The 22,575-nt window shown below is 44.5% G+C and overlaps 1 protein-coding gene across 1 annotated transcript in view; it reads left to right on the forward strand.

The window, feature by feature from the left end:
- The window catches only part of RNF43 (ring finger protein 43), a 385,455-nt gene that overhangs the window by 359,530 nt on the left and 3,350 nt on the right, over positions 1–22,575 (forward strand). The window contains exon 9 of the mRNA XM_085649734.1: positions 8,650–9,349. Within this exon, the coding sequence (XP_085505860.1) occupies positions 8,650–8,693 (44 nt within the window). The 3' untranslated portion in view covers positions 8,694–9,349. The remainder of the gene's footprint in view (positions 1–8,649; positions 9,350–22,575) is intronic.

Genomic DNA, 22,575 nt, shown 5'->3' on the forward strand with positions numbered 1-22,575 from the left:
GCAGCCTGCACCTTACGTTTAAAACAGAAAAAAATAGCCGGTACCTTTAAGAACCCCGAAGCTCCCCTTCCCAGAGTACATTTTACCGACAGTTGTACCCCCCCCCCCCCCCCCCCCCCCCCCCAAGTTCTTTTTTTCAGCTTGTGAGAGAAGGATCCCAATACCTCCAAAATCCAAAATCTTCCTATTCCATACAGGAGATAATTTTTACCTGATTCACTCGACAACTTTAATCATCTGCAGTCAAGTACAACATTGGTTATTGGTGTCAGTCTTTTTTTTTTCCAGTCAGAATGCCATTTCCCTAAGTGGCCCCTCATGTGAGAGAAAGAAATCAGTGACTGATGCCCACAAAGAATTTGTGGTTTGTCTTCCTGCCTGACATTGTGTGACTGAGTGTGACATCTGTAAGAAGATGTGAAAAAGAACCTTAAAAAACAGAAGTTTATCAGACTAGGATGCATTTTGGAGGACATGAGGGCAGAAGAGAAGAGGAGGAGGCTGGGAAGAAAAGTCTGACTCTGTTTTCTTACCACCTGATAAAAAAGACCATCAGAGGGAGAGGTCTAGGGAGAGAAGATCGAGTAGCAAGGAAAGATGAGGATGCCTCACTGTCCGGGTGAGTAAGCCCATCTGAATAACAATACATGCCACCTTGCCCTGAAAGTCTCTACCCTTAATGGGATGACAAAAAAGATCATGACTCAAACAGACAATACAATCGGAGGGCAATACACCAACAAGCAAGCACTGTCACTTGGCCAGAGGTCACACGGACCACAAAATACATCTCAGGAACTCCGAACCAGGAAGGGGATATTCCTAGTCAACATCACAAAGCAAATATAATTGGGTCCTGAATGACGAAGTTCCTATGAAACAACCTCGAATAATGGGGATTCCCAACATAGGCATTCACCACAGTAAGAAATGATTAGACTTTGCCTCCAGAGCACTAAAACGGAACTCAGTGGGAAATGCCCTTTTGATCAGTTGGTTGCCACTATTTGTCTACACCTTTGTCTGATCCCACTTGTACCTTTGGGGATTATGAAGCTTCCCAATTCCAAAATAAAAAAAACAGACGGTGGTAATACCCAGACCATCTAGCTCGATCATTCATACATCATAGACCAGATATTCTGAACAGACTTCAGGGCCAGATCAACACCAGAGCCTACAGTCCTTGAATTTTGGCTGCATAGCTTCCAACAACAGGCAGAACAGACATCTAAATCTTCCTCAGGAATGCATGGAGATTCTTAAAAAAGCTTAATGTTCATCAACTAGATCATGCTACACACGAATTGAAAAAGATTCTGCATATGGTGCCACAGTAAAGGTCACAATCAAATTTCATGCCAAGAAGTACTTCTACTTTACTTGATTCATCTAGTCAAATAACTACAACAAATCTATTTTATAAAAGTCCACTTTGCTACTTTAACGACATATAGAAAGTCCTCAAAGCAAGTTTCTTTCTTCAAAATTCCAGTAATTAAGGATTCTCTGGAAGAACTCAAGAAGGTTTTTCTACCAGTGGAAGGGCCGACTCGACCATGAGAGCTCAACCTAGTACTTTCAAGATTGATGAGCTCTTCTTTTGAGCCTATTTATAGAGCATTAGAGTCTCCTCTGCTTGAAGAGTCAGCGAGTTACAGGCTTTATCAGCAGAAGAACCATTTACTCTTTCATTCCAATAGGGTTTTATGAGAACTCAAGATTTATTGTTACCCAAGGTCTTATCAGATTTCCACATTAATCAGACATTTACTTTGCAAACTTTCTTCCCTGACCCATCTATACCAGCAGAGAGGGCTCAGCACTCATTAGCTAGTTAAAGGGTTCTGCGGTCGTATCTGGAGAACACATTTGTTTTTAAAATATGTCCACGTTGGACAGGGATTGGGCGCTTCCAAGCAATTCATCGCTAGGTGGATAGTTGCTCGTATTTCCTTTTGTTGCCAACTTTCAGACAAGCCTCTATCAGGAAGTAGCAAAGCTCACTGCACAAGAGGGAAAGCGGGGTACCGTGGTATAATTAAGAAATACCTCTGTATCAGACATATGTAGAGATAGGGGATTGAAAAATGATTTACAAACAAAAGGATCTAGGATACAATACCGCACTTACTTATATAGTGGAGAGTCTTATAATCATTTGGTGCGTTGACCAAAGGAAACCAGACCCTTTTGGCTTCCTATGCTGTGAAACCTTCCACAACAGACAAATATGAACAGTTTTTTGGTCCGCACACAACAACCAAGGAGTCCGTTCACAAAATAAGTTAGTTCACACAGGTCTTTATACCTTAAATCTTTATTTTCTTTTTAATTCTTCCCAGTAGCCAACGCGTTTCGTCCTATTGAAGGACTTCTTCAGGGCTCATTAATCTATATATATTTTCCAATGAGTGTCCCCTCCTCTTCAGTTCAAGCAGACTACTCGGTACTTTTTCTTTACTTTCTCAATCTCGATTATTCCTCAACTTGGAGTATTGGCACAAAAAAGTGTTATAAAGGAAGTTCCTCAAACAGTATATGGCCAATGTTGACCCGTTCCTTGAATTATGTCAAGACGTCCTTCCTTCGAGACAACACACCGGCAAGAGATGGGGAAATATGTAATGGTCATCATGAGAGAAATATATCACAAGTGCACCAAAAATGAATTTATGAGCAACTTAATAAAAGTGAAATTTCATGAAAGATTATCTTGAAGAATTTTGTGGACTTTTTTGACGTCATGTGTAACAGATAACATGATATTAGACTATTGAGGAGAAACCCAAAAGAAACCAAACAAATGCATATTGGAAACCGTTTTCAGCCAATAGTGGTGCAGGGGGAGACATTTTCCAAGGAAAGGAACAGTTTGGACTCATTATATGCAGAGATACAACATGGATGTCATTACATACATTCACTAGGCGATATTGTCTAGACCTAATACTCAAGCAGTTGCCAAGGTAGGGAAGGAAATTCCAAGCCATCTTTTAAATATGTTTTTGGCTTTTCACGTCACTGTGTGTATATAAATAATATATATATATATATATATATATATATATATATATATATATATATATATATGTGTGTGTATGTGTATATTACCTGCTGGCGGTTGCCAGTAGGTAGTTATAGTTAGGACCTATTTTCCATAGGAAATCCGAAACATTCTATTCCCAATAAGTCTGGCGCGGGTTGATGAATCTTCGCAAAATTTTCCAAACTTTTGGCCAGCTCCGGTCCGCTCCTATCCTGCAAGTTTCGGGGTGAATCGTCAAGCGGGGGCCGAGGAAAAAAGGGGGGTCCCAAAACGCGTATTCCCCATACATTTTCCCATAGTACCTTTAGCCGCAGTTACAGCCCGAACTGCTGAACGGAATTACACCAAATTTGGCAAAAAGGTAGTCCTCAGTTCAGACTCGTGCCTTTTGCTTAAATGGTGTTAATCTGTTGAGTAGTTTCTGAGAAAATTATAGTTAAAAGTACATATATATCTATGGCCTCGGAGGATCTGCGCACCCTGAGCGCACCCTCTGCGCACCGTGCGCGCACCCTCCTGATCACGCGCTGAATGCTAATTGGCTGTCAAGTGGTTTTCAACATTCGAAACCAGGAACTGTTGGCAGCCATTTTGTGCCTCGGTAGAAGCGAGGCTGAAGAAGTAAGGGAAATAAGTGTGTAAAAGATATAAAGGGGGCAGGGTAGAAATACTCTGACCCTCTAAACTTGCTTAGGGGGCCCCAGAAGGACTCCCAGACTCCCAGGACCCCCCTTTTTTTTTTTTTTTTTGTAAATGGAAAAATGCAAGCAGGGTGCGCAGATCCGGCCGTAAAAAAAAAAAAAGATCGAAGCGCGGGCTTCCGCGCTTCCTTAATAATTAGCCCCGGGGGGGGAAACCAGGGGGCAAAATCCGTAAAAATGTATGGGGGCCCAGGGGGGCCCCGGGGACCGCTACCCCCCCGGGGCTAGAAAATAAATAGGGTGGGGGGGCTGAACGGCCCCTCCAAGCCCCGCGGACTACCACCCTCCGGGGCTTTATTTATTGAGGGAGGGGGGCTGCGTGGCCTCCCCCCCTGGAGCCCTCGAGGGCCCTGGGGACCGCCACCCCCCAGGGCCGGTTCCTGCAGTGTCCTGGGGTGCCCACCCCCAGGACACTGTTATTTGCTATGAGAGGGCGGGAGTCTCCCGCCCTCCCATAGCAAACTTTGTTTGTTTGGATTTTGAAAGAGAGAGCAAGGACACCTGCTCTCTCTTTCAAAATCCAAACCATATTGCTTTTCCACACGGGAAGCTGCATGTCAGCAGCTCCCCATGTGGAAAAGCAATGCCGGCTCCCGAAGGACGCGGGGAGCCGGCTGGGACCGTGGGGGCCCCGCGGACCACCACCCTCCGGGGCTTTATTTATTGAGGGAGGGGGGCTGCGTGGCCCCCCTCCTGGAGCCCTCAAGGGCCCTGGGGTCCGCCACCCCCCAGGGCCGGTTCCTGCAGTGTCCTGGGGTGCCCACCCCCAGGACACTGTTGTTTGCTATGAGAGGGCGGGAGTCTCCCGCCCTCCCATAACAAACTTTGTTTGGATTTTGAAAGAGAGAGCAAGGAAACCTGCTCTCTCTTTCAAAATCCAAACCATATTGCTTTTCCACACGGGGAGCTGCATGTCAGCAGCTCCCCATGTGGAAAAGCAATGCCGGCTCCCGAAGGACACGGGGAGCCGGCTGGGACCGTGGGGGCGTTGGTCCCCAACGTTTTTTATAATCCCCGGGGGATGGGGTCCCCGGGGATAATAAAAATTAGTGATAGGGGCTATTTTTTTTTTTTTTACGGTAAAATTAGGAATCGCTCATCTTATCGCGTTTGGGTGCACAATTTTATTCGCGTAGGGTGCGCGGTCCCTAATGCGTTGGGTGCGCGACTCCAAGCAAAAAAAACCTGAAATTTTTGGGAGATAAACATCAAGCTTATGTGTTTTGTTCTTGAGTGGCTCTAAAAAGAGCCGTTGTGTTCATTGAGAGTTTTTGGTACTTATAAGTAAGTACCTATACAGAGTCTAAAGTTGTTGAGGAAGACTCGGTTTCCTTCATCAGTAAAGTGTACTTAATCTCTCCTATACATCTCTTGCATGTGAAAACGCAGTTTGGTATTGTAAATGGACCCCATTCTATAGTCTCTGAGAAAAGCAGAAACAGATTTATTCACATAGGCAGCACGCACCGAGCGCGAATCCGCGAAATTGCATTTAAAAGCAATATAGGATTAAAAGTAAAAATATATTAATTTTATGAGTAGCTTAGATTATGTCTTCCCTTAATATTTATATGAAATACATATATATATATTTTTTTTACACTTAAAATATTTTGCGGGATTCGGGCACCCACCGCTTCAACCACGCACATGACGTTTCACGGAAGTGCGCGAGCGTCGCGTAACGTACTTCGTACGTGTCGCGTATGGGCTTGGAGTCGCGTACCGGTCGCATAGCAATCGCGCACGAAAATAGGTACCCAACGCACACCGTACGCGGATCCTACACTACAATCGTAAAATGGCGACTATGTTCCGCGCAGGGATCAAGAAAGGTGCGCATAGGGTGCGCGAATTCGCCAAAAAAACTTGAAAAAAAAAAGTATTAAAAATATAGTTTAATAAATAGTTTACAAAAATTACAAACATTTTTAAAAAAAATTCATTAAAAACAAATATTTTTTAATTTTTAAAAGAAATAAGTAAAAAAAAAAACGTTAAAAAATGGTGAAAAACAATATAAAAAAAATAAATAAAGGAATTGATACGCTGAAAAATAAAGATTTAGAAATCCTATGAAAATCATTTAAAATCATAGGTTTAGAGATAAGTTATAGATAGGAATTAGCATTTAAAAAACCTTTGAAATTCACTTAAAAAAACATAGGTTTCAGGCACGTTAGTTAGGAATTAGCATTTAAAAAACCTTTGAAACTCGGTGAAAAAACCATAGGTTTCAGGGGCGTTCTAGTTAGCTGGACATTTCCCTCGTACAAAACCATTGAAATTCCCCCGGTATAGTTAGTTCAGCTAACTATAACTCGCGCCCCGCAATGCACTGCTGCTGACGTCACATATTACATCACTCATGACATGCCAGTGACATCACTGATGACATCTCAAATGACATCACTGATGACATCACTGATGACGTCATCCATGTGATCATTTGATGCATCTTCTCACAATCTAATATAACCTTTGATACACCCACTCTAAATTACAAACTGCCACTCTCAAAACCATAGACACTCCAACACCAATAAGTACATACACCATCACAGAGTCTTAGGTCTAAACACCTATCCACTCACTCACCTGTACAGTCACTCATACTTATGGTCACTCAGTACAGGACTATCATATGCACTCATACACCTATATAGACACTCACACACCGCTACTCATCCATAGAGCTACTCACACACGTACTCAGTCGTGCAAATAATTAATCACACTGCCGTTTACTCACCTATACAGTTATACACACACTAGCTCAATTACTCATACAAATACTAGCACATTCTTATGCTCTTATACAATCAATGATACAAGCACACACTCATCCATACAGCCTCTCACACTATCACACACTCACTTAGTCATTTCTGTACTCCAACATACATATATACTGCCGTTCACATATGTACTAAATCACACATGTACTAATGAAATATTTATTCACTCACTAACACTACCATACACATGTTCACCCACCCATACAGTCCATCACAGACAGACCTAGTCTTGAAACCATGCACCCAGTGAATCACCCACTCACACATCTATGCACAGAGTCACACACACCCCACCCACACAAACACTCAGACACCAATACAGTTACTCAGACAACCAATCTATAACCCATATAGAAACTCATGAAGCTATTTGCACACCCATGCAGCCGCTTACACACCAACAGACAGACGGATACAGACATTCACACAGTTTAGTCACTAACCCATGCATTAAGTAAGATAAGTTTAATCACTCACTTATAGTCAGTCACGCACCTACAAAATCATCCATTCACACACTTATACACCCACTCATTCTTCAATATGCCTTTCCCTATATATAATAAACATATTTAAACTTTACAGAAACACACTGTCACTGGATGATGTCATCAGTGATGTCATTTGAGATGTCATCAGTGATGTCATCAGTGATGTCACTGACCATGTCATGAGTGATGTAATATGTGACGTCATCAGCAGTGCATTGCGGGGGCGCGAGTTATAGTTAGCTGAACTAACTATAACGGGGGAATTTCAATGGTTTTGTACGAGGGAAATGTCCAGCTAACTAGAACGCCCCTGAAACCTATGTTTTTTTCAGTGAATTTCAAAGGTTTTTTAAATGCTAATTCCTAACTATAACGTGCCTGAAACCTATGGTTTTTTCAGTGAATATATATATATATATATCTCAACAACTCCCCTTGCGTATGGAAGGATGACGAAGCCGTGTCTCAAACCACCAAATTCTTTATTTGTCAGCTGATATTGGACACGTTTCGCCTGGTGGTTGGTGAGCAAGCCTGCTGTGCAGGCGAAAGGTGTCCGATATCAGCTGACAAAGAATTTGGTGGCTTGAGACATGGCTTTGTCATCCTTCCATACGCGAGGGGAGTTGTTGATGTAATTGGACCCTACTTGGGTGGTTCATCAAGGCGAAGTGCCCTTTGTTCAGGAGCAGCGGCGGCGACTCAAGTGCGCAGCGTGGAGAAAATATATATATATTCATATTCCCAGCAGCTGCTAGCTACATTTGACTACTTACCTTGTTGCACTATTCAAGCCTTTATGACCATCAATGAATATTCTACAAGACAGAATCAAAGGTTACGTTCCTTTATTCTTGGTTCTGCATCTTATTAATTTTCATTTAAGACGTAAACTACCCGCCTACCTCACCAGCTATTTTATTATTGAGCAATAATATATATAACCATCAGTCGCGGTTGCTGCCATATGTAGCGGAGGGGGGGGGGGGCGGTTGAAATAAAAATTTTTTTAAAACATACCTGATTCTGCCAGCCGGCTTGCGCTTTGGTGCTCCTCAGTTCTCCTGCTGCTCCCAGCAGTCCCTTGGACAGACCCCATCCAATCCAGATGCTACTCATGCTATGAGAGCAGTGCTGGGATAGGCCTGAGTGGGCTGGTTTGACACTCCACTCAGGCACAGGGAGTCTTTGGCGTTTCCCTACCCGGCTGTAGAATACAGCTGGATGAGAAACCTAAATGCGCATATCTGTTTGGCCGACCATGCAGACATGCACACTTACAGGTTTTACCGTTTTTATTTTTAGGGGTGTAATATTGTTTAGAATACGTTAAAAGTGCCATGTCGTTTTTGAATGATGATGTGAGCGGGTGATTGGATGGCGAAGGCGATACAGAATTGAATGGGTGCAGTGCTCCAAAGATCGATGGCAGTTGGATGGGTGACAAGAGGATAGACAGATGGCTGACTGCAAGTTGGGATGAGCATGTGGACAGATGGTGTATGCATAGGTAGAATGATTGGTTGGCGATGGTAGAATGGGAGGTTTGGTTGACAACTCAATGTGTGTATGTTACTTTTACCGACCTATGTCTCTTCTTTCTATTGTAGGATCAAAGGAGGAAATGGAAGAGATGTGTGAGCACACAGTTTAGCACACTAAGAGCTAATCTGTGGGAATGCAGATGGGTTGAAAGACCAAGAAGGGCAGTTCCAGTCCCTAACTAACCAGGCTTCAAACGTCAGTGGAGAAGCAAAGAGGGTCGCATGCAGTGTAGAAGGAGACCCACACAGTGTCTCTGAACCCACAGAGACCAAGAGCCCCATTCCATGACCATAGATTTTGAACACACAGTTGACCATGCCAACTCTTTTCGCTCAAACTATTGTTAGCGAAGCACAAGCATATCTGTTTCAGGTATTGCCTATGAACCTTCACAGGACTGTGTGTACTGCCTATCTCCGATGTTCAAAGAATCAATGGAGGCACCAAAAATGGCACTCCATTGATGGATTAACTCAGGGCATGGCCTTTGAATCCAGGCAATGCCATGTTCATCCTCTTCTTTCAAACTGAAACCACCAACCCAGCCAATACCTTGCCCGCCACCAAGCTTGAAATAGCATATAGTGTCAACCTAAAGGGGGCAGTGCCTCTCCTACCACTTGTAGTATAGGTGACCTTACCCTTAAGTGGAGTCCGTTCTACCACTATGTTACAGAACCAGTACATTATTATTTCATATTGCAGACTTCAAACTCCGGCATCTGCACCAGTGGAAATCCTGAGAGCACATACTTCAAGTCATCGGTGAGTACCTGTTAGTTCTGCACTCTCTCTGCCTGGTTACTATTGTCTTATAGCACATTTAATACAGTATGTCACCAAAAGAACTCATCAATGAGGTGGGTCCTTTTTTTCTCAGTGGAAAACCTAAGGATACATAATCTATCGGGGTAAATAGACCCATTTACCTTTACATAGCTATAACGTTACAATGTAATGTGATGCTGCCATTGCATCAGTGTTAAGGTGTCTGATTGAAGAAAGATGTTTTGTGTTTCATAGGATGTCTAGATCTCCTTAACATTGGTGACTATACACTAACTTCTCGCTAATGGACTGAAATCATTAACTTTAGTCAAAAAAGTCATCAACAAGTATTCTGGTCAAAACTCACATCTCCTGAGGGTTGTCATAAGTGGATTACAGCTGCTGCTGTTTTCTGTTGCAGGTGGCAGTGAAATGTCAAGGTCCTATTATCTGTGATTGCAGAGGTGATGGTTAGATGTTTATAGAGTGTTTGACTGCTGATAAACATGCTGTGCAAACTCCTGCCATTTATTGTTGGGGTGAACTTTTGCAACTTGTTTTTGTTCAAAGAACTTTTCTGTCGCAAGATGTCTTGTGAACTTCCCTTTAGCTGACAATCTACTAGGACAAAAACAACCTCAGATTGTCTATTTTCTGTGATGTTGTTTGGACGCCCCGGTGCCAGCTCTGAGTCAGATGACCACCTTTGGCAGGACCTTCAGTCTCCGGTGTGGATGATTTAGTTCAAACAATGGAATAAGACAATACCAGTGCAGCAACTGCAGTTGGACTTGGTAGCGAAACAGGCTGTATAAAGAATGACTGGTTAAGGGGGGGGGGAGAGGGGGGGGGGGAATGTTAGGGATAGAACGCCTTTCCATTTTTGACCCGAATGTAAATTCAAATTTCACTGGTCTGATTAGCATTGTATGTGTGTAACTTCTGTTCCTCTCCCAAACACGAGGAGTTCACTTATTCAACATGTAAGATGTTGTAGTGCAAGAGAATCATCAGATACTAATGTGAAAGACGCTGAGCTCAAGATGCAGTGCCAGGGCTTCCCCGAAACCCCAGACAATTTTAGCCCCCATTGGTTCTGAGGAAGAAGAGCCAAGCCTTAACACATCTAGCTGGTGCAGGGAGAGCCCTGAGGTGCTGACCTGTTTTGGAGATGAAGGAACAGGAAGAACTCCCACTTTGTCCACAACAAGGCCCCAGGACAACCCCTAGCACCTTCATTCCACCACACTCACTAGAAGTTCAGCCCCCCAGGGACTGATCTCATAAGCTTCCTCATGTCGAGGCCGAGCACCTCTCCTTAGTGAGTCTGACAGCCCTGAAGCAAAGCGACACGAGCCACCAACAATCTGGTTCGGTTCTAGTCTCCATGCCTTCTCAAGTCTGAAAGGACACCTTGGCACCAGAAAAGCTTCTGACGAAGGGCATGGAGTCTCTGCGCCCACCGATGCTGGTTCGACCTAGAATCTCCAGAAAACACACTTGGGTGTTGAAATAGCCTTTGAAGCTGACTCCGAAACCTGCTTGGTGCTGAAACAGACCTTGACGAGGAGATCTGACTTTGGGAGCCCCTCTTCACTGTTGAGCTTTCTGAAGTCCATGATGTCAGGCAGTTCAAGATCACTGTTCACCTGTTACTGAGAAATATCTTAGCTTGACTATCCCGGCAAGATTGCCATCACTCACTTCAGGTGTCAAAAAAGACTTAAATTTGAGTAGCAGATGTCAGAAGAGCTCCAAGCCATTTCATTGCTCAAGAAGGGTCGGAACAAGGTCACCAGCCTGCCACTACAATCTCCTACATCTTGCACACCACTCCCTCAGCCTCATGCACCACCAGTACTACCTCAGCCTCACACACAACTTCCTCCTCAGTCACCCTTCTTTCCATTTCGACAGCTCTGACTAAGGGACCCTCACATCTCTAAGAATCCATACCATGACCCTGCCACAAACCGGGGCTGGGATGACCATTGGAAGCATTACCAGGTAGATCCCCAAGCAACCACAGCCTTGAACCCTACCCGTTAAGGCCTTCCCATTGGATGATACCACTGCCTACCTTGCAGTTATACAAAGGGTGGCACAGCACTAAAAAGAAAAACTACACATGGCAGAAGAGGAAGATTTCTTAGTGGAAACAGTGTCTAGGACAGAGATATCGGCCCAGTACCTCCGCCTCTAAAACAGTGACTCTCTAGGAGGCTGTCTTAGTATATGGTGCTCACTTATTAAGTGAAGCACCTTGCACTAATACATACAACCCTAATTTTAGTGATCTTAAACAATCATAGAAAGCTCTCTAAGTGGTAGTTGTGGAGAGCAGCCTTTAGGCTTAGTCCAGAAGTAGTGTTAAGCAGCTTGTTTTACCAGAACTAATCATATATTGTAGGTTAAATGAAAAAGAACCACACAGTGTAGTTATAATAATAGGTATATTTATTATGCACATTCACTAACACATTGGTATATCTCCTACCCGTAGATATCAACACAATAAACACAATATTTCATCTGTAAACTTGTAAGTAAGCACAAACACACAGTGGTCACTAGGGCGAGATCAAACCATATACTAGAGAAGTGAAATGCGAACTGCGACCGGAGTCGGGACTTGAACCAGGAGACTTAAAAGAGCTGGGGAAGAAAAAAACACCAGAGGTAAGTACCTAGGGACCCCATCGGAGGCTGTGTGCATACTGGAAACACAGCTGCGTACTCCATGCAAGTCAATGGGAAAGTTTTCGTTTTCAAGAAAAAAGACCCAGACGAAACCCAGTGGAAGACAGAAGGTTGGAGAGTCACCCCACCTGTGGATACCCCAGGAATCAGGATACCTACACCAGGGAAGCCGGGTGCATAGGCGTGAAGTGACGTCGGAACCTGCCATAGACCACAATGGAGGACTTCAGGAAGGGTGCCGCTGGCGATGAAGGTGGAAGAGTCCGGCGGAACCCAAGGATGGATTTTTGAACAGAAGTACCTGCAAGCAGACGGAACAGAGTCTTTGCTACTCGGAGGTGACTAGGAGGCACGGAAGACTAATGACCACCAATGATTGAAGATGACTGGGACCTTGTCGCTGCAGCTGTGAGGATCAGGCAATGCTGTCAAAGACCAGGAGCCATTCACAAGCTGTCCCACGTCTGTAGTTGAGAAGCAAAGGATCGGTGTCCAGCAGGAGCACCAACAACCCTTGGCAGCAGCAACAGACATAGTAAATGAAAAAGGAGCAACGTTGGGCCCAGCAAGGTCCAAGGGACTCACCAATTGCGGGAGAGTTAGAGCAGGCCCGAGCAAGCAGGGGAGCCCACTGAAGGCACAGGAGTCACAAGAAGACCTCGAGCAGCTCAACACAGATGAAGGCCCACGGTGCAGAGGTTGCTGTGAGGACGAAGATCTTGGCAGGAAGAGATGCTGGAGGCTGGAGCTTCTGGTAGCCTGAAGATCTCTGGAGTACAGAGCCAACTAGCATTTGCACAGGGGTTCTGTTCCATCGGTTCCGACGAGGAATACTGGCCTCAAACTTGCTGAGAGGACAGGTCAGGTGTTGAGGAAGTTGCAGAAACACCACCAGTTTCGCTGAGCCTTTCAAAGTCTGTGGGACGTCAAGAGCAGCAGACCGGGCAGCTTTGTTGCGGTACCTGCAGACGAGCGAATTCTTCACTCTAAGGGAGATTATGTTGGGTATCCTTGATGCCCACAGCCCTTAATAAAGCACAGGTACAGATGACGAAGATGACTGTTAGAACAGCAAGACCAGGAACAGCAGGAGTCTTCCTTGGTGCAGTCTCGGTACCAGGCATAGTCCAAGGTGCCCAGACGGTCGAAGTTTTAGTTGTTCCGGGTTTGAATCTTGTCCCAGGACGAATCTGAAGAGCCGCCCCCAGGTAATCCCTAAAGTACCCTAGGGAAAGTGTTGGGACGATTCACGAGTCTCTTTCAGAGGAGGGGATGGACAGAACGGAGGATACCTCCATGTCTGTTGGCAAGTTTCGCGCCAGAAGGGAGCCAAGGGCTCCCTGGACTTGCTCAAACTGGAGAATGCAAGGAGGGCACCAAATGTGCCCTTCAAAGTAGTCTGGTGGCGCTGGCAAGTGCCCCCACCTCAGCCTAATACAGTAAGTCCTGCCTGGGAGGTGGTCCCACCTCCCTGTGACAGGAAACTTATTGTTCTACCTTCCCCTGCTCAAACTCAAGCTCAGCTCAGCAGCATGAGGGCAGAATCGTGTTTGGGTCAGCAGCAGCACTAGCTTGCTGGCAGACCCTGAAAGGCCGTTACCAGGAGTACTGGGGGCTTCCCGGAGGATGCCCCCCAGTGCATGGAATCATACCTCCAGCACCGGTAATGGAGTTGAGGTATGATTCCAACATATTTGATGCTAAACATGCTCAGGTTCGGCACAGCCAATATAGTTAGCCATCACGTAATGACACCTTGTATCAAAATGTCTAACCACTCTTACAAAGCCTTGAGAATCTACTCTGGGGTTCGTAGGGGGTGTCCTGCTCATGCAGGGCACCCTCACACTTATAAGCCAGCACCCTACGTTCAGGATTAAAAGGCCTGCCTTCGGGATCACTGATAGGTTTTAAGTGTATAAGGAAACGTATATGTGTCGTAAGTGGTGCTAGCACCAACTAATATAGGCTGCAATGGCAGGCCTGTAGTCACCGTTGAGTGGACTCACATGGGTGGCACAACACATGCTGCAGCCTATGGGAGACCCCTGGTGTACCTATGCCCTGGGTACCTTAGTTCCATATACTATGAACTTACATGGGTTCCTTAGTAGCCAATTGGGAAGGTACCAAAGTACTTATTACTGTCAAATGTAGGGAGGAAGCACAATGATTGGGGTCCTTATTAGCAGGATCCCAGTCAGGCTAGTCATATAACAGAATAACACCAGCAAAAAGTAGGGGTAACCATGAAAGCAGATCCTACTTTCCTACACTCACATGTTCTTTCCCAAACCACACAATACCTGTCGGAGGAAGATTGAGGTACTTCTTGTCGCAGTATCGGAAATAACCTCTGACAAATGAGTTGGATTTACACACCATGTAATCATGCAATGAGTCAAGACCACGTATGACTATTGCAGGAGGAATTGCATGTGCTCCTGACCAGTAGCGCCGTAGAATTAATACTCCCTCACCAACCGGGCAAGGCGTCTGCTCCTTTTACTTACGCATCTCCAAAAAGGATGGAACTCTCCTGCAGTCCTAGATCTCAGACCCCTCATCTGGTACATCCTGTCAGAGCACTTTGAAATTACCAGTCTGCAAGACGCCATCTGCTGTTCTGCAGAGGGAATTACATGGCAACCCTAAACATGAAGGACATCGAATTTCATATTCCAATTCATCCAAGCGCACAACTACTACCTGTGCTTTGTAGTAAATGGACAACACTAAAAATTCAAATTACTCCCTTTCAGGGTCACAACTGCCTCGAGGTTGTTCACTAAATGTTTTGCGGTGGTAGCTGCGCACTTGGGTAGAAACACCATTCATGTGTTTCCGTATCTACAAGATTGGCTGATAAAGAGCCTCACTTAACAACAATGACTAGCACACATGCAGGTGGCAGTTTCTGTGTTCCACCAGCTAGGTTTCACAATAAATGATAAAAAGTTGCATCTTGTGCCACAATAGATCCATCCTTTTCTTGGCGCTGTCCTTCACTCCATCACGGTAAATGCCTGATGGAGTGGATGGAATACCATCATCCTTTAAAAGAGGATGATGGTATTCCAACAACTGCTGCCTTTTTAGGTTTCGCCTACAGCATGTATACGCTGTGAGCTTAAAGAACGCCCATTACTTACCAATACTTACCATTGGTTAGCTTCCACTTCACTCTTGTTTCATTGCTTCTCACTGGTCACGCTTGCTGCTTTTTACTGACTGCTCACCTGCTCCTGAAGTCTACTCTAGGCTTCTGTCCATGCCATGGAGAAAGTACCACTCACAGCTTTTTGTTTGCGTCCACTGTTCTTACACTGGTTGTAATGAAACTGTTAGTGATAAAAGCAGTGTGCGTAACCATAGTGCTGCACGCAAGATTAAACATACTTCCACTACATGAGTGCTTTGTGAGGCAGTGGTTTCAAACGAAAAGTGACTGGGAAGATCTAGTTCTGGTAGGGCTCAGTACCCTGTGCACACTCTTATGGTGGAACAAAACAGTTTTGTTCCTGGCAGCCATTCCTGGACCCATTACCACAGATGACCATTACAACAGATGCCTCACTCATGGGGTGGGGAGCACATCTCAACCATATGACCATTTAGGGAACATCAACCCATTCCAGGCTTTCCCCCGGTCATTTGAGACGAAACAGTATTCATCAAAACAAACTACGTGACAGTGATGTACTACATCTAGAAGCAAGTGGGGGAGGCTCGTTTGTCTCTGCTGTTAGTGTTAGACCAAAAGATTTGTAATTGGGCCATTCAGAACCACATTCCTGTACTAGTGAAGCATCTCTCAGGAGCAAGCAGCAATGTTGCCGACCTGTTAAAGAGAATGCATAAACAAGCCCACAAATGAGAAATGAATCCCCATGTACTTCACTAGTATGTTCAAAGATGGGCAGTCCTGCTATCAACAAGTTTGGCACCACGCAGTATGCAAAACCCCCATATTTCACCCCCAGGTTTGCATAATCACAGTCCATGGACAAGGCTCTATAGATGGACACTTCACCTCTGATCTCATATGTAGGAAAGTGAAGCAAGTATCAGTGACCTTATTCTCGTGGCACCAAGTTGGGAAAGAGAGCCATGGTATTCTACCCTGTCAGAAATGCTTTTTTTGCAGTGTGAATCTTTTCTGGATTCACATGCTGTGCATTGTTCCACCACACAATGGTTGGGTCCAAAATGTCTATTTGTCCCTTTTTTGTGGGCGTCTGCCAACATTTGGTGGTATCTCCATCCCCTTGTAATGTGAGATATGCACCCCCGACGACCCTGCCCAAACGTAGGACTGTATCGGTCACGCTTGCCTACAAGGCCCATTCCCTTAATATCAGCATTAACAGTTAGGATTTTGCCATCTACTTTAATGCTGAAACATTGCGTCCTTGTAATTTTTTTAGCCTCTGGCACTGGGGTCTCCAAACTTTTCTATAATGAGAGCTACTTCTGATCAGTGAAAATCATTGTGAGCTACTGAAGGCCAAGTGACTTGCGCAATGACTTTAAACCAGGTGTCTCCAACCAGTCAATCACGAGCTCCTAGTATCTCAAAGAAACAGTAAGACTATCTTCCAGACTTGAGTTCATTTTTAACTATGAACTGCAATAAATAAGAGTTGCGCTTTCTTTTTGAAGTTAAGGAACGGCTATGTTTATTTTACATTATAATCAGGCTGCAGATAGCAGAGCCTGATAATGAGCAGTGCTCGACTCAGGTCTATGACCCATGTGGGTCAAAGAGGTTAAGAACTGAAGCACTGAGGTATTTAGCTCTTAAATAATAGTCCTTCTCAACTCTGTTGTGGAACAAGACAAAATTATATGTTCGAGGCATGTGTGCTGTAAATACACATGCTTTGCATACTCCTGCCATTTAGTGTTGGGTCTGGATGTTTGCTAGTTGTTTTTCTTTGAAGAAGTATTTTCTAGTCACGAGGTTAGGTGACTCCTGCTTTTGGTGATAGTGTGCGTGGTCATCGACTCCATTGTTATATTGTTTTTTCCCGCCATTGGGTTCGGATGTGTATGTCTGCTCTCCTGTTCGAAACCGTTGTCTCGGGTTCCCCTCGACGGTAATGTTTCCGTATGCGTTCCCACTTCTCCGCGTATCGTTTTCCACATCTGAACGGAACGACCTTCGATCGGGAAGCTTCATGGATGGCCTTCGAGGCCTACCCATGCTCGGTAGGTCTCAGTCGATGGATCGGACTCAGTTTAAATTCTGCCCTAGGTGCCACGCGAAGTATCTGCTCACCGACTCACACGAAGTGTGCAACTTGTGCTTATCACCTGAGCACAAAGCAGAGAATTGTGACGCTTGCAGATCATTCCGATTAAAGAAGACTCTTTGCGATCGTCGGGCTCGACGTCTGGAGATGCAGCGTCAAAGCATTGGGGACACGCTGGACATCTTCGGTGAAGACTCCAGCCAGGAAGATATCGATGCATCGGCAGCAGAGGAAGCCTTCTCTGAAAAAAGACTCAAGATCGACCTCGATGCAGAGGAACTGCTGCAGGGTCAAGGTGACATATGTACCGAAGACCCTGTACCCCCACAAGCTATCTCCCAAAAACATAAGGCTTCGGCACCACCTCTGCCTTCTGGCCAAGGTCCGCATTAAGACGATGTTTCAGACGCCTCGCCCGGCACCGAAACCACAGGTCAGGCCTTCAGGCTCAGTACTGAGTTGACAAAAACCCTCCTCCGAACTGAAAGCTTCCGGTTCCAAGCATAAGTCTGGCTCAGAACCGAAATCCACTGCGGACAAGACCAAGCAACCTTCGGAGCCGAAACCTTCGCGCAGAAAGGTTAGCTTCCTTCGACACCGAAAACTTCGGCATCGAAACATAAGGGTACCCCTTCAGATCCGAAAATGGATATTATTCCATTAACACCCGATCCAAAACAAAAAAGACTGAATCAACCCTGATCGTATCCACATAAAACCACCCCAGAAACGCAAGCTTCAAGGGGAGGAGGACACTTCCTACAAGATCCCCTTGAAAAGAAAGACTGTGGCTTCAGGTCCCTTTCATTTTCCCTTTCATTTTCCATCACCCCCACCTCCAGCAACCCCGTCACCTCCTGAGAATTCTCTAAAGATTACAACTCAAGATTCTCCTCAATCTCATCATGACGATGATGATACAGATGATGAGGGAATTCCTCTGCCAACAGATCCATGGATGGAGTACACACTAGACCCCCCCCAGGTGACACTGATTCAGACTTGTACCCAACCTAACCATCTCCTCCAGAAGGCAATGCATCACACCATGACCTCATTGCCAGCACTGCACATTACCATGGGGGTAGAGCTCCATAAGGAATCACTGGAATAGGATTTCTTATTTGAGACACTAGCATCCACACATAGGGCATCGGAATCACTACCAATGCTTAAAGGCATGATGCGGCATGCTGAAGACATTTTTAAAGAACCAGTCAGAGCCCGCATCCTAACTCATAGGGTTTACACAAAATATATAGCCTCTCCTTCAGTCCCCTCTTTATCAGAGGCCAATTGCCCTTTGATTCACTAGTGGTAGGAATTCTCAATCATCAGGAGATGCTCCTCCGGAGGATAAGGAGTCTAAACTAATTGACACCTCTGGCAAGCGCATAGCTGCTCAGGCAGCAGATCCTTGGTGTATTGCAAATACCCAAGGTCTTTTAGCTAGGCATGACAGGGAACACTGGGACGAAATGGAGCAACTTCTCCAATAACTCCCAGATGAGCATAAAACAAAAGCTCAGGACTTAGTTATGATGGTAAGCTCATCTCTAATTCCTCTATTCGTTGTGCTCTAGATGCTGCAGACACCTCAGCGAGGGAGATTAACACCACCATCATACTCAGGAGGCACGCCTGGTTAAGGATCTCAGGTTTCAAACCTGAGGTCCAACAATCGATCCTTAACACACCATATCATAAGGAACACTTATTTGGTCCTAACGTTGACCAGGCGTTAGAGAAGATAAAAAAGGACACTGAAGTTGCTACTCTATGGCAGCACTTCAGACTGCATCCAGTAGAGGTTCTTTTTGTCGCTCTTTCTACATAGGAGGGTCAAAAACAACGTCCCCAGTTCAGAATACCTCCGCTTACAAGGGTAATAACCAGTCCTCTCCCTCCAGAGGATTTTTTCGAGGATGTTATAGAGGCAACTATTTTAAGAGTAGGGGTAAGGGCAACACACCTAGAATCTCCCCTTCCCCCAACAAACAGTGACTTGCCCCCTACCCCGCTTCTCCCAATATAGCCAGAATACACAATATCACAATATTCAAACTGCCATTCTACAGTTTCAAGCATTAGCAGCCAGAGTGTTCATGCAATTACTGGGGATGATGGTATCCTGCATCGCAATTGTACTCCATGCAAGGCTTCACATGCGCCCCCTACAGGAATGCTTAGCACATCAGTGGAATCAATCACAGGGTCTATTGATCGATCTAGTGTTGATAGATGACCGCACCCATCGCTCTCTGCAGTGTTGGAACCCACAAAACTTATCAGCAGGCTGGCCTCATCGTCCCTGTTCCACAAATCGTGCTCTCAGAAGACGCATCTCTAACAGGTTGGGGGGCTCATCTAAAAAATCAACAATACAAGGCATATGGAGCAACAAGCACAGCACTCTCCACACTAACTATCTAGCGTTCTTAGCTGTTTTTCTAGCACTAAAAACTTTTCAGACTCCGCTCATAGCCAAAACTGTCCTAGTCCAAACAGACAATATAACGGCACTGTATTATCTACAGTAGCAAGGGGGGACACTCTCTCTAACTGTCAACACTCGCTTAAGCCATTTGGAAGTGGGTGATGCATCACAAGATTTCTCTTCTGACAGAACATCTCCCAGGAGAAAACAGTCAAATTGCCGATCTCCTCAGCAGGAGACCACAAATTCAAGAGAGGGAACTTCACCCCCAAGTTCTCTTTCCTTACTTCCAACAGTGGGGTTTCCGCAATTAGACCTATTTGCCACAGCCGAAAACACAAAATGCCCAATTAACTTAAGCTCCAGGTACCCACACCCACCATCAAAGGGCAATGCCCTATGGATGAACTGGTCAGGAATATTTGCCCCTGCTTTTCCGCCTCTCCCGTTCATTCCATGAGTGGTTCGGAAACTCAGGCAAACATCTCTCACACTAGCCCAAGTGGCTCCCACATGGGCTCGTCAACCATGGTACACCACTCTGTTGGAGCTTTCTCTCCAACTCCAGTCTCCTCACACAGAGCCATGGAGAAATCAGACATCCAGATCCCAAAGAGTTTAATTTCGCGATCTGGCTCCTGAAGTCCTACAGGTTGGTTATTTAAATCTTCCATCAGACTGTTTGAATATTCTAAAAGAAGCAAGAAGGCCTACCACCAGAGCTTGCTATGCAGCAAAATGGAAAAGATTTGCTGTATATTGCAATAACAACAAAATCAATCCTTTAGATGCTTCTATACAAAACATTATTTGCTACTTGTTACACTTGCAACAATCAGGCCTCGCTTACACGTCTATTCATTTGCAGCTTGCAGCAGTAGTTGCATACTTGCAAAGTAGACAACATTTGTCACTATTCAGAGTCCCAGTAATCAAGGCCTTCATGGAAGGCTTAAAAGAGAAATACCACCAAGGATTCCTTCTGCCCTGGTATGGAATCTTAACATTGTTCTCAAAATGTTCATGGGTCCACCTTTTGAACAATTACTCAAGAGCCCTTTACAGTTCCTCTCATGGAAAGTTGCATTCCTCATTGCTATCACATGACTAAGGAGAGTTGGTGAGCTACACGCATTAACGTTGGAAGATCCTTTCTTTCAGCTACATAAAGATAGGATAGTTCTCCGTACCAACCCATAATTCCTTCCCAAGGTACTTTCTGCTTTTCATATAAACCAATTGGTTGAGTTGCCAGTCAACCTGATTCTGTGGCAGACCGCGCTCTTCACACGCTTGATGTTAAAAGAGCTTTACTATACTACATTGCTAGAGCTAATGACTTTCGCAAAACAAAACAACTGTCTGTTGCATTTGCTCCTATTTCAAAATCTGGTATTGCCAGATGGATTGTGAAATGCATTCAAACTTGCTATATTAAAGCTAAAAGTACTTTAACTATATCCCCTAGAGCGTGTTCCACTCGCAAAAGGCGTCAATGGCCTTTTTAGGCAACATACCTCTAGCTGATATATGGAAGGCAGCTACATGGTCTACAACACACACATTTACCAAACACTATTGTGTAGATGTGTTAGCAGGTCAACAGGCAATGTAGGCCAAGCAGTGCTGAAAACAGTATTCCAAACAACTGCAACAGCTACAGGTTAGCCACCGCTTTGTGAGATTGCTGCATTATCGTCTATGCAAAGCATTTGTATCAACAGCACATATGCCTCGAACGGATAATGTTACTTACCCAGTAAGCATCTGTCCGTGGCATGTAGAGCTGTAGATTCACATGCACCCAGCCGCCTCCCCGGGTACCTGTAGCTGTTGCAGTTCTTAAATTATACATTCATACGCATGGATATCTCTATACTACACTTATTTACTCTATTCTCACCCTCTTGCTGGAAAACAATCTAATAATGGAGTCGATGACCATGCTCACTATCACCGAAAGGAGGGGTCACCTTACCTCGCGACTAGGAAAGACTTCTAGGAAGAAAAACAACTTGCAAACATCCAGAACCAAAACTAGATGGCAGGAGTATGCAAAGCATGTGAATCTACAGCTCTACATGCCAAGAACAGATGCTTACTGGGTAAATAACATTATCCTTTTGAATGCTTTTAAATTGGAGAAAATTAAAATGAAGAGTTTACTTAATGATTAAGTTAACTCTTCATTTTAATGTTCTCCCTTTTCAAAGTGTTACATTTACAAACAGCAGGCATCTTGCTCCCAGTGGATGGTAGATACAGTGCCATATTTATAACTGAAAAACAGTCATTTTTTTTAACAGGAGAAATTTAAAGTGAAGAAAAATGTGTCCTAATGTTTTATGGAGGATATTTCTTCACTTTAAATATCTCACATTTAAACAAATGTCTGTATTTTCCTGTTATAAATATGACACCATGTCTACAGTTCACTAGGATTAATATGCCTGCTGTTTGTATAAACACTTTGGCATGGGAGAAAATTAAAAAAAATGAGTTTTATGTAATGCATATAAACATAAAGTTTACTTTTCAGTTGAATTTTCTCCCATTTCAAAATGTCACATTTACACACAGCAGGCATCCTGCTCCCAGTGGCTGGTAGACATGCTGCCATATTTATTACTGAAAAATACAGCCCTTTAAAAAAAAATGGTAGAAAGTGCAATAAAAACGTTCCATCAAGTGCAGAAAAATGTTCCTTATTAGGAACATTTTTGCAGAAAATTTTTCTGTACTTTGAAATTCTCCCATTTTCCCCCAAAAGTGGTTGTATGGTTCTGTAGTACATGTAGCGGTGTCACATATGGCAAAAGGAATTTTCTGTG

The sequence above is a fragment of the Triturus cristatus genome, chromosome 3_2 (assembly GCF_964204655.1).
Source record: "Triturus cristatus chromosome 3_2, aTriCri1.1, whole genome shotgun sequence".
NCBI lineage: Eukaryota > Metazoa > Chordata > Amphibia > Caudata > Salamandridae > Triturus > Triturus cristatus.